The sequence below is a fragment of the Akebia trifoliata genome, chromosome 9 (assembly GCF_017979445.1).
Source record: "Akebia trifoliata isolate Shusen 1 chromosome 9, ASM1797944v1, whole genome shotgun sequence".
Taxonomy (NCBI): domain Eukaryota; kingdom Viridiplantae; phylum Streptophyta; class Magnoliopsida; order Ranunculales; family Lardizabalaceae; genus Akebia; species Akebia trifoliata.
In genome coordinates this window covers 10,243,760-10,255,908 of record NC_141383.1, presented here as the reverse complement: position 1 = coordinate 10,255,908, position 12,149 = coordinate 10,243,760, and the positions used below count along the sequence as shown (strand labels likewise).

Sequence of the window (12,149 nt, the reverse complement as noted above, 5' to 3'; positions counted from 1 at the left end):
TATTGGCAACCATCAACAATTTTGCCTGAGAGCCTAATTGATCGATTTTTTTTGTTCAAAATTTTAAATTAATTTTATTAATGTTTATTAATATTTCACTTTAATTATTTAATATTTTATTTATTAATTTCAAAAATTTTAATTATAAAAATTATAAAATTACCGTTTTGCCCTCGAAGAGAATTTTTTGTGTTTCAAGTCGACTTTTGATGTTCTAGGATGTTTTAGAATCAATTTTTCATAAGGTATTCAATGGAAATATTGGTTTGTGTCATTTATGAAAATTTTTGTGCGGAATGATCGTGAACTTTTTGAGGGACATTTTCGTAATTTTATCAAATTTTGTGAAAATTGATGAAATGATTTATTTGATTTCGATTTGTTGTTTTATGTGTTTGAATGAGTTTTCCTAAGCATAACGTAGGCTCTAGGGTTATTTTGATGTTAGGGGTATTTTGATAATTTGGTCATTTTTAGTGATTTTTATCGTGAAACTTCTTTTTGTCTGAAAAATGATGATTTTCAATCTTTTGGGGTTATATTTTCCTAGCGTAACATGGTTTCTACAGTCTTGTCAGTTCGAGATACCTCATCTGGATCTCTGAAACATATCTGGTAACAAAATAAAGTATTGGAATAAACATCCATCATTGGGAACTGTTGCAATCGGATTGACGAGTTGATTAATCAGGCAAGTGCAAAAATGGGGTGTCTACACCACCTAAGACCATTTACCAATACTTAGATGATTGATAGGTCAACTTGTAGTAATTAGGAAAAATCTTTCCTTGACCCGTTTGCTCATTGGACCTTTTAGGAGTCGAAAATGGTCATAAAGGGAATTGTAAAACTACGAGTTTATTATTCATATCTCGAGAAAAAATAAATAATTGAATTTTGAAAATAAAATCTTGAAAGTGGGACTTAGGGTAAAATTGTAGAATTTTGTTTTGACCATTTTTAATGAAATTTGACCTCACCATTGAATTCAAAATAGTCGAAAAATATACTTTAGCCTATAAACACACTCAAATGCGAGTCCAAACAGAAAAATTACAAAATCCTCGATTATCGAGTCGGATCAAAGCTAAAATAATGACTTTTTTCTACACTAATATTTTAAAAAGTCGAATTATCGTTAAAAACGAAAATAACATTAAGGTCCCAATGGGCTAAAAATGTAAATTTTTGTTAGAGATAGAATTTGTATAAATTGACCACACCATTAGATCCAAAACGAGAAATTAGACAAAATAGAGTATTCATTCGTCACTTTTGGAGTCCGAACGGACAAGTTATCGTCGAACGAAATAATAGGTAAAATACCGATTTCATCCCGCACTTATATAAATAAATTTTTTTTAATCCAAAACACTATTCATCTTTATCAAAATTCGTCCAAAACCAATCGGACTTATTTTTTTTCGATTTTCAGACTCCGATTCGCCATAAACGGTACGTCTTCAACCTTCGACGCAGAAGAGAAAATCGTCCGCAACCTCATTCTCTACAAAACCCACCTAATTTCCTCTCGTTTCCTCTTCACTTTCTCCTCATATCATCAAAAATTAGTTGTATATATATACGGGAATTTCGTAACTTCGACCTCGAATTTCATCTATTTTGGGGTCAAATCGTCCTCTGTCATAGAAGGGAGAAAAGACGACGGCATCGAGATCTTCGAAATCACCGGGCCAGATTCAAAAATTAGTCATCTCAAAGTTTGATCCGTCTCGATTTCCACACACGCACTTCGATCATCTCGCACAGAGATGGTAAGGAACTCTCAATTTCTATTAATAATCGTAGATTATGAAAATCACATTTAGAATTTTATCAAAAATTTGTAATGTACTTTCAAAAATATATAATTCAATTAGTTATTTTAAATTCATGTTAGAACTTGCATGTTTGATATGTTTAACTGTATTTTATAATAAATTATACATGGGTAGGATATTTCACCAGGTTATTTCCGTCAGTTGGGTCTTGTATACCGCTCGGACCCTGTTTTGATCTAAATTTTGTATTTTTTCATTGTTATTAAAAAAATGAATTTCATAGTTGGAAAAATGATTTAATATTCAATAAACTCATATTGAGTTGATAATATCAGAAAGTAAATAATTTTTTTTTTAAGATTGAGAACTATGAAAATTGGAAAAAGGGAAAAAGGGGATGAAAATAGTAAAATGTCATAATTGATTGACCAGATTTTTAGTCATCATAAACCCTATAGAAGATTGTAGTAAAGTGATTTGTAGGGTATCGTTATTGGCCGGGGATTGCGGGTACTCCTATTCTAAAGAGTCATAACAAATTTTAGTTAGTTTAATTAACAAATTGAAAACAAACGTACTACACAAATTTGTAGGGGTTTCAATTTTGGCGATTCGGATTAAAAAAAATAATAATAATAAAAATAAAAAAGAAGAAATAACTATTTACAATTGATCATCTTCTCTCACACAATTCAGAAAAATAAATTCATTAAATGACTAATCAAATTGCTTCAACATAGATAACGAATTTTATGCCTTAATTACATATCCGAATTGAATCAAAGTGCAAGCCTAAAGAGATCATGCATCTTATAAATTCCTTCTTAGATAATCCCTAGGGTTTTGGAAAAGTCCATTACCTAGTTATTTTGATTAAGCAATCAAGTTAATACTTAGCGTATCCTTACAACTTCTTAAACAAATCATTAAGATCAAAAGGAATTATGATTCAATAACCTACTCTTCAAACCTATGGAAAAGTCCATGGCTAAAGAACATGCAATTTTCAGATCACAACTATTGTTCATAGTTTTTACCACTTTTAAATCATATTCCAAATCAATTAGGTGATTAGAGATACAATTATGGCTTCAATGACCGTTAATATCAAAGTTTTCAATATGACCAAACTGAAAATTCAGCATACATAATTAAAATTCACTGATTCATGTGTCTACATATCACCAATCCGAAAACATCAATTAATGAATCTGAAAGTCACTAACTCATTGAATTAAAAATTTCCAACTTAAGAATCCAACAAGATGTTCTTTAATCCAAAAGCAACTAGGGTTGCAATAATAAAAATAAATAAAAGTCATAAGGGTTACACTTTTTAACACAACCAAAGAAGTTTGAGATGTGTTGGTGGTGATGTTCCTCACGGCAATAATGTTGCTGAAAAATTTCAGCAACTTCTCCTCTTCTTGACAGCAACTCGTTGGCCCCTAGTTCCCCCAGTTTCAGCCACCTTTTTCCTAAAGAAAAGATTAAAAAAAAAAAAATCCTAAGAGAGAGAGAGCAAGAGAGAGAGAGATCTTCCTTTTTTTTTTTCTTTTACCCGTTCTTCTCTTCCTTCTTAGAAGCTAACAAAATCTCCTAAAAAAAATCCTAAATCTTATCCTCCAATAACAATATATAAATCTGACTAATTAAAATAAAATAAAGTCCTAATATAATTAGGAAAGTGGTGTTTTAGTTGGAATTTTCGTGCACTAGATTTGGAGACTTTCGAAAATAAACCTCGTCAAATTTTTATCAAATTCACGTCAAATTCGCGTCAATAGTGTACGTGCAGCAACTTCAAATCGAATTTTGACCTTGAAACAGTTATTATCTCTCAAAAATCAAAACACAAAAGTTGTAGATCTTTTTATCAGCGTTCCATAGCATTTGGAATCATCTCAATTGGAGTTCGGATAAGAGAGTTATGCCCAGATTACGAAGCGATGTCAAAACTGTCCAAAATCGCCCAATTAATTTCGTTTTGCACTTAACACATCCATTTGCATCCTAAATCAAAATAAAAGAATAATGAGTACATTTAGGCACTAAATATGTATAAAGGACTAAATATTAAAGGAGAAAAATATGACATTTTGCATTCTTATCAAATTCCCCACACTTAACTTTTGCTCGTCCTCGGGCAAAACAACAAAATGTAACCTAATAGAAACTCAAGGAAAACAACAAAGACTAACTAAAAACACCACAATGACTTAACACAAATTAAATGACTCTAATCCTTCCAACTTACATCTCAGAGATCCTTTAGATGGTATGGCATAATAAAGTAGGAAGAGCACAAGTTTACTTCAAAAATAAGCCACAGAGTTATTAAGACTATATAGCATGCATACTTGGAGTGTGTGTGTGTAGCCAAATATAAGTGTAATATGCATCCTCAAGTTAATGCACAAATTGTATCAAACTTTACTTCTCACGATGTATCACTCTGATTTTCTCTCAATTTGATATGGTGCTAGCTACACTAATCACTCAAACACTTGTGAAAACAGTTTAAACCATAGGCTTGCTTGTCCACCCACTCTCCACATTTAAAACAGAACATCAAAGGATCAAGAGGTCTTTGAAAAGGTTGTAATGGGGCTAAAGGGTCAAGGGTTCATAAGAAGGAAAAGAAAGGATATCACAAAATTTCCTCAGAACTAGAAAGCAATTAGAAATGTCAATAAATAGGTCTTCATCATTAAGTACCACATTTCGATCGCTCTAAGGTAGATTTCATCAATTTTTTTTTTTTTTTCACTTTGCTTGAGAGATTTGTAATGCTCCCATTTCTTCAGAACTTGTATTCTTTAAATCACAACACTTCTTTTCATGTCCCTACTTCTCCTTTGATCACATTCTTTTTTTTTTTTTTTTTTTTTTTAACAAATCTTACACCTTAGAACCATATGAAATCCTCCCCCACACTTATGCTTTTCCACCCTTCTTGATATCACCTTATAAACAAGATCCAAGCTCACTAGTTCCAAGGAAAAGGGTAAGTAAAGTGTTTAAGTTAAAAAGAGTAAGTGAATGTGGGTTAATGAAGAAAATAGGCTAATGAAGGCTCAAAGGGCTATCTAAGGGTCAAATCACAATCAGGACAAAGGCTATTTGGTCATGGTGGTGAAATCCTAATTTGCCTCCGTCTTCTCCAAATCTGAACATGTAAAATTGTCTCAAGCAGGTTTAAAGCAAGTTCTAGAAAACATGATATTCACAAGATGCACTCAGAAAAGAAGTTTAAATTGATATGTATAATGAATCAATTATAAGGCTCGAATAGCTCACAAATATTGCGGAATTATGCAAGTATCATTCAATATGTCTCCATGCTTCACTTTAAGATAACATATTACTCGAATCAAGGCTAATGTGCATCAAAATTTCCAAGTATGACTACAATATAAGCAAATTAACTCCATTTCTTGTTTTATCTGTAAAAATATGCTCAATTCTATTTACAAGCCATCTATCTTAAGAATCAGTTTCATCATTGAGTTGGAAGGAATTCTAAAAACAAAAAACAATTTTTTTTTTTTTAATTTTTTTTTTTTTTTTTAATTTTTTTTTTTTAAAGTTGTAAATCCCTCCCCCACACTTAAATCCTACATTGTCCTCAATGTAAATCAGAATAAGCCTGTAAGTAGAAATATAAACATGAGCAAGGTATTCACGAAAATCACACAAAAAAAAAAAAATGAAATCCACCAAAGTAAATAGAGGAGAGAAAGAAAATGCAAATCTGTGTTGATGTATCCTCAATAGCCTTGGCTGAATTGGGTTGCCTCCCAGTAGCGCTTGAATGTTTACAGTCCTTCAGCCTAGACTTTGTACCTCGTTTTTAGTCCTTTGTGAGTGGAGCCTCTAGGAGGGGTACTTCTTCCACAGTGTGCTCCTTAAAAGCCTCATAATAAGGCTTCAAGCGATGGCCATTCACCTTGAATTCATTTCCAGTTTTGTCACTTTTTATCTGTACAGCACCATGAGGAAAAACATTAGTGACAACGAAAGGACCAACCCATCTAGAACGTAACTTACCAGGAAAAAGTTTAAGTCTAGAATGGAAAAGAAGAACTTTTTGGCCTACAACAAAGGCCTTGCCACGGATCATCTTATCATGAAAAGCTCTACTTTTCTCCTTGTAAATCCATCCATGCGCTATCATATGCCTCGTTTCTAATCTCCTCAAGTTCATTCAGTTGCAATTTTCTATGTAAACCGGCCTCATCAATGTCTATGTTGAAAGACTTAACAGCCCACCACGCCCTATGCTCAAGCTCAACTGGTAAATGACACGCCTTACCATAGACAAGTCTAAATGGAGACATCCCAATTGGTGTTTTGTATGCTGTCCTATAGGCCCAAAGTGAATCATCAAGTCTTTTACTCCAATCCTTGCGTGTATAACCCACAGTCTTTTCCAAAATTCCCTTAATCTCACGATTTGAGACCTCTGCTTGTCCATTCATTTGAGGATGATATGGTGTTGCCACCTTGTGATTCACCTTGTATTTTTTTAGCAGAGCATCAATTGTTTTGTTGCAGAAGTGTAATCCACCATCACTAATAATCGCACGAGGCACTCCAAACCTAGTAAATATGTTAGATCTCAAGAAATCTGCAACAACTTTAGAATCATTAGTTCTGGTGGCCTTAGCCTCTACCCACTTGGACACATAATCAACAGCCAAAAGAATGTAAAGAAAACCGTTAGATGAAGGAAATGGCCCCATGAAATCAATGCCCCAGACATCGAAAATCTCAACAGTTATGATATGGGCCATGGGCATTTGATCTTTAGAACTTAAATTACCTGTTTTCTGGCACCTATCACAAGTCATGCAGTACATATATGCATCCTTAAAAATAGAGGGCCAAAAGAAACCACAATCTAATACCTTACGGGCTGTCCGACGTGCACCAAAATGTCCACCACAAGACTCAGAATGACAAAAGGCAAGTATAGATTTATGCTCAGATTCAGGGACACACCTCCTAATGATTTGATCACTACAATGCTTCCACAAATAAGGTTCATCCCATACATAATATCTAGCCATTTTCTTAAGCTTTTCTTTATTAGACTGAGGTAAAGTATCAGGGAATTGCTTAGTAACTAAATAATTCACAATATCTGCATACCATGGTTCACTTACCTCAATCCCAAAGAGCTGTTCATCTGGGAATGATTCTTGCAAGGGTAAGGTGTCCTCCTCATGTACAAGTCTGCTCAAATGGTCAGCTACCAAGTTTTCACTCCCCTTTTTGTCTTTGATCTCCAAATCGAATTCTTGAAGTAACAACACCCATCTAATCAGCCTCGGTTTGGCCTCCTTCTTTGTCATCAAATACTTCAAAGCTGCATGATCAGTATAAACAATAACTTTAGTTTGAAGTAAATAAGAGCGAAATTTATCTAAAGCAAAAACCACAGCAAGGAGCTCTTTTTCAGTTGTGGAATAGTTCAGTTGGGCATCATTGAGCGTCCTAGAGGCATAGTAGATAGCATAGGGCTTTTTATCTATTCTTTGTCCCAACACAGCCCCAACAGCGTAATCTGAGGCATCACACATCAATTCAAAAGGTAAGGACCAGTTAGGTGGAGACATAATTGGAGCAGTAGTCAATAACTCCTTCAACTTCTCAAAAGCCTTCTTGCACTCCTCATCAAACTCAAATGAAGTATCTTTTTGGAGCAACCGGCACAAGGGCCTTGATGCCTTAGAGAAATCCTTGATAAATCTCCTGTAAAATCCTGCATGACCAAGAAATGACCGAACCTCTCTCACACAAGTGGGAGAGGGTAAGTAACGCACAAGATCTACCTTAGATTTATCAACCTCAATCCCCCTAGCAGATATAATATGTCCTAAAACAATCCCTTGAGTCACCATGAAGTGACACTTTTCCCAATTCAGAACCAAATTAGTTTCACACACAACGTTTTAAAATAAGTTCCAAATTTCCTAAGCATGTATCAAAATCTCTACCAAAGACACTAAAATCATCCATAAAGACCTCAATGATATTCTCAATGTATTCAGAAAAAATGGAAAGCATACAACGTTGAAACGTACCTGGTGCATTGCATAATCCAAATGGCATACGTCTGTAGGCATAAGTGCCAAAAGGGCAAGTGAAGGTGGTCTTCTCTTGATCCTCTTGGGCTATACAGATCTGGTTGTACCCACTATATCCATCCAAAAAGCAATAAAAAGGGTAACCAGCTAATCTCTCAAGCATCTGATCGATAAAGGGCAGAGGGAAATGGTCCTTCCTTGTTGACGCATTGAGCTTTCTATAATCTATGCAAACTCGATAACCAGTCACAACTCGTTGAGGTACTAGCTCATTCTCCTCATTCTTTACTACAGTAACTCCAGACTTCTTTGGCACAACTTGAATAGGAGACACCCACTTGCTATCTGAAATAGGGTAAATAACGCCACAATCAAGTAATTTTATTATCTCATCTTGTACTACCTTCATCATGGGTGGATGTAGGCGTCTCTGGGCTTCTCTGGTGGGTTTGGCACCATCCTCCAATAGGATTCTATGGACGCACATGGTTGGGCTGATTCCCTTGATATCTGCCAAAGTCCAACCAATGGCGGTCTCGTACTTCTTAAGAATGTCCACAAGCTTCTTCTCTTGATTCTCCTCCAACTTCGAGGATATAATAACAGGCAGCGTCTCCTTATCCCCCAAAAAGACATACTTCAAGTGATCTGGCAAAACCTTAAGCTCAAGTGTAGGGGCCTGTATCACTGAAGGTAACATCTTGTTAGTAGAAATAGGAAGGGACAAAGGAGGAATATACCTTGAAAATGGGTAGGGACTCAAGGGAGGCCACGGTTCTAATCACAATGGGCTCCTCAGCCTTCTCCAACTCAGCTTTAGAAATGGAATCTCCATTCTCATTATAACCAACTCCTTGAGAGAGTGTTACTTTCAACTCATCCTCTTCCATTGCTTCCATAAACCTCTGCGCAAATGAATCAATAATATCAATAGAAAAACAGGGTTTAATGTCAGTCAATGGATACCTCATAGCTTCAAAGATGTTGAAGCGTATAATTTCATTATCAAATTCCATGGTCAATGTTCCTCCATAAACATCGATCTTTGTTCTTGCAGTCCTCATGAATGGGCGCCCTAAAAGTAATGGAGTGGAATTTAGGGGTGCCTCTTCCATATCAAGGACATAGAAGTCAGCGGGAAAAATGAGTTGATTCACCTGCACAAGAACATCCTCAATGTATCCTTTAGGATACTTGTTAGATCGATCAGCCAATTGGATAACAACATTATCACTTTTAAGTTCACCCAGATCTAAAGAAGCATAAAGACTATAAGGCATCACATTAATTGAAGCTCCTAAGTCTAACATGACATTATCAAATTTATTCGTACCAATCACACAAGGAACAGAAAAACTCCCTGGATCCTTAAGCTTTGGTGGTAATTTCCTTTGGATGACAGCAGAGACTGTCTCATTCATCTTTACCACCTCTTTCTCACGAGTTTGTCTCCTTGTAGTACAAAGCTCTTTCAGAAATTTGGCATATTTTGGCACTTGCTTCAAACACTCAATCAAAGGCATGTTGACTTGTACCTTCTTAAAAATCTCCAAGATGGCTTGATCAGATTCATCCTTCTTGGTTTTGGCAAACCTACTAGGAAAAGGCACACGAGCAAAAGGACTATAATCGAAAGAATTTTTAGGGTTTTGCTCATTACCTTGAGGTTTCAAAGCCTTCTCAGATGATGAAGGACTAATCATTTCTGTCTTTGATGTGGCAGGATCTTTCTCTCTGTCCTTTTCCTCATTGTGGGTCACTTGGGCCTTCTTTAGGGTTTTGGGAACATCCACAAGGGTCTTACCACTCCTTGTCGTAACAGCTTTAGCTTGTTCGATATTTGGGTTGGGAACAGTGTTGCTAGGCAATTTTCCGCTCTCGGTTATCTTTCCCATGAAGTCTACCACTTGTCCCAACTGCTTTTTCAACTCTACAATGTCTTTAGTGTGAGCCTGTTGACCTGTAACAAGAGCTTGAGTAGCAGTATTTAAATTCTGTTGCCCTTGAGCAAGGGACTTTAAAATCTCATCATAATTAGGAGCATTAGAATTTGTAGGCACATGAGGATTAGATACAAAGTTTTGAGGTACCTGAGGTGAGACAAAGTTTTGAGGTACCTGAGGTCTCATCAGAAAACCTGGAGGGCGTGGAAACACTTGCCCTTGTCCTTGAGGGTTCTGAATATTATCATTGTTGGCCCAACGTAAATTGGGGTGATCTCTAAGTCCAGGGTTATATGTGTTAGAGAAAGGGTTATACCTTTGTCCACCTTGATTACCTTGAAACCCAACAGCGTTAAGAGACTCCCATCCTCCATTATTGATCAGTTGGGGGCATTGGTCAGTTGGATGCCCTTGAGTACAGCAGCACACACCACAGATTTGAGCAACTTGTTGTACTTGTACTCCATTCACGTTCAATACCTGAGACAGAAGAGTAGACATTTTATTAACTTTTTCCTCAAGAGTAGAGTTAGAAGATACCTCATTCACCCCACGAGTGGAGTTTAACACTCCTTCATATTGTTGATAATTAAGAGCACGTTGGGCGAGCAACTCCTTAGCAACTTCAGGTGTCTTATCCACAAAAGAACCTCCAGCAGCAGCATCTAACAATTGACGTTCAAGAGGGAGGAGTCCCTCATAAAAGTAAGTAAGTAGATTTCCTTCCTTCATCCCATGTGAAGGACATGATGCAACTAAGCTCTTGAATCTCTCATAGTAGGCATAAAATGCCTCATCCTTCCTTTGCTCAATTCCAGTTATTTGCTTTCTCAAGACAGTAATCCTTGAGGCGGGGAAGTACTTAGTCAAAAACTCAGTCATCAACTTCTCCCATGTGTTGATATAGCCTGAAGGTAGATCAAACAACCAAGTCTTTGCCCTATCTTCAAGTGAGAAAGGGAATGACTTCAGCTTCAAAATGTTGAGATCCGCATTCTGTGGGCACATACTTGAACACACAAACTGAAACTCCTTGAGATGCTTATGAGGATCTTCATTAGTAAGCCCATGGAATTTGGGCAAATGGTGTAAAAACCCACTCTTCAGTTCAAACTCAGCTACTTTGCCGATTGCTGGTTCTGGATAAGTAATACAAGTTGGTGCGGTTCCCCCATCAGTTGAAGAAGACATTTGTCTAATGGTTTCAGCCATTGGTAATTCTTCTTCTTCACTTTCTTCTTCTAAATCAGGTATGTTTTCTTCCTCGTCTGACAAGGGATAGGAAGAGCTATCTGACTCTTCCGACTCTTCCCCTCTTGGTGAGGTGGGGGTTGATGTGCAACTTCTTTTAGCAAGGCCAAGCGTTTTGCAAGTTCTTGAGTCTTTCTTCTAACTGCGGACATTCATGGACCTGAACCCAAAAGTAAAGACAACAATATACAAGTTAGAGTTGAAAGAATAATAATAAGCTTCCCTTCCTAAAAACATCACAATGTGATCGCCATAGAGATAGGAAAGATTCATGTTAAAATTTCAATAAGTATAACACAAGATATATTACATGCAAGCTCAACAAGTAAAATAGAATATTAACAAGTTAAATGACACTAAAACATAGCGCCATTTGATTGACCATATTTTTAGTCATCAATAAACCCTATAGAAGATTGTAGTAAAGTGATTTGTAGGGTATCGTTATTGGCCGGGGATTGCGGGTACTCCTATTCTAAAGAGTCATAACAAATTTTAGTTAGTTTAATTAACAAATTGAAAACAAACATATTACACAAATTTGTAGGGGTTTCAATTTTGGCGATTCGGATTAAAAAAAATAATAAAAATAAAAATAAAAATAAAGAAATAATTATTTACAATTGATCATCTTCTCTCACAATTCAGAAAAATAAATTCATTAAATGACTAATCAAATTGCTTCAACATAGATAACGAATTTTATGCCTTAATTACATATCCGAATTGAATCAAAGTGCAAGCCTAAAGAGATCATGCATCTTATAAATTCCTTCTTAGATAATCCCTAGGGTTTTGGAAAAGTCCATCACCTAGTTATTTTGATTAAGCAATCAAGTTAATACTTAGCGTATCCTTACAACTTCTTAAACAAATCATTAAGATCAAAAGGAATTATGATTCAATAACCTACTCTTCAAACCTATGGAAAAGTCCATGGCTAAAGAACATGCAATTTTCAGATCACAACTATTGTTCATAGTTTTTACCACTTTTAAATCATATTCCAAATCAATTAGGTGATTAGAGATACAATTATGGCTTCAATGACCGTTAATATCAAAGTTTTCAATATGACCAAA

At 35.6% G+C, this 12,149-nt stretch overlaps 1 protein-coding gene across 1 annotated transcript; it reads right to left on the bottom strand.

The window, feature by feature from the left end:
* Window positions 1-8,744: 8,744 nt before the first annotated feature.
* On the bottom strand, window positions 8,745-11,028 carry LOC147394274 (uncharacterized). Its single transcript, XM_086453263.1, has 2 exons — window positions 8,840-11,028; window positions 8,745-8,778 (listed from the first exon to the last, which is right to left on the bottom strand). The coding sequence occupies exons 1-2, from the start codon at window positions 11,026-11,028 to the stop codon at window positions 8,745-8,747; spliced, it is 2,223 nt and encodes a 740-aa protein (XP_086309389.1).
* Window positions 11,029-12,149: the final 1,121 nt, after the last annotated feature.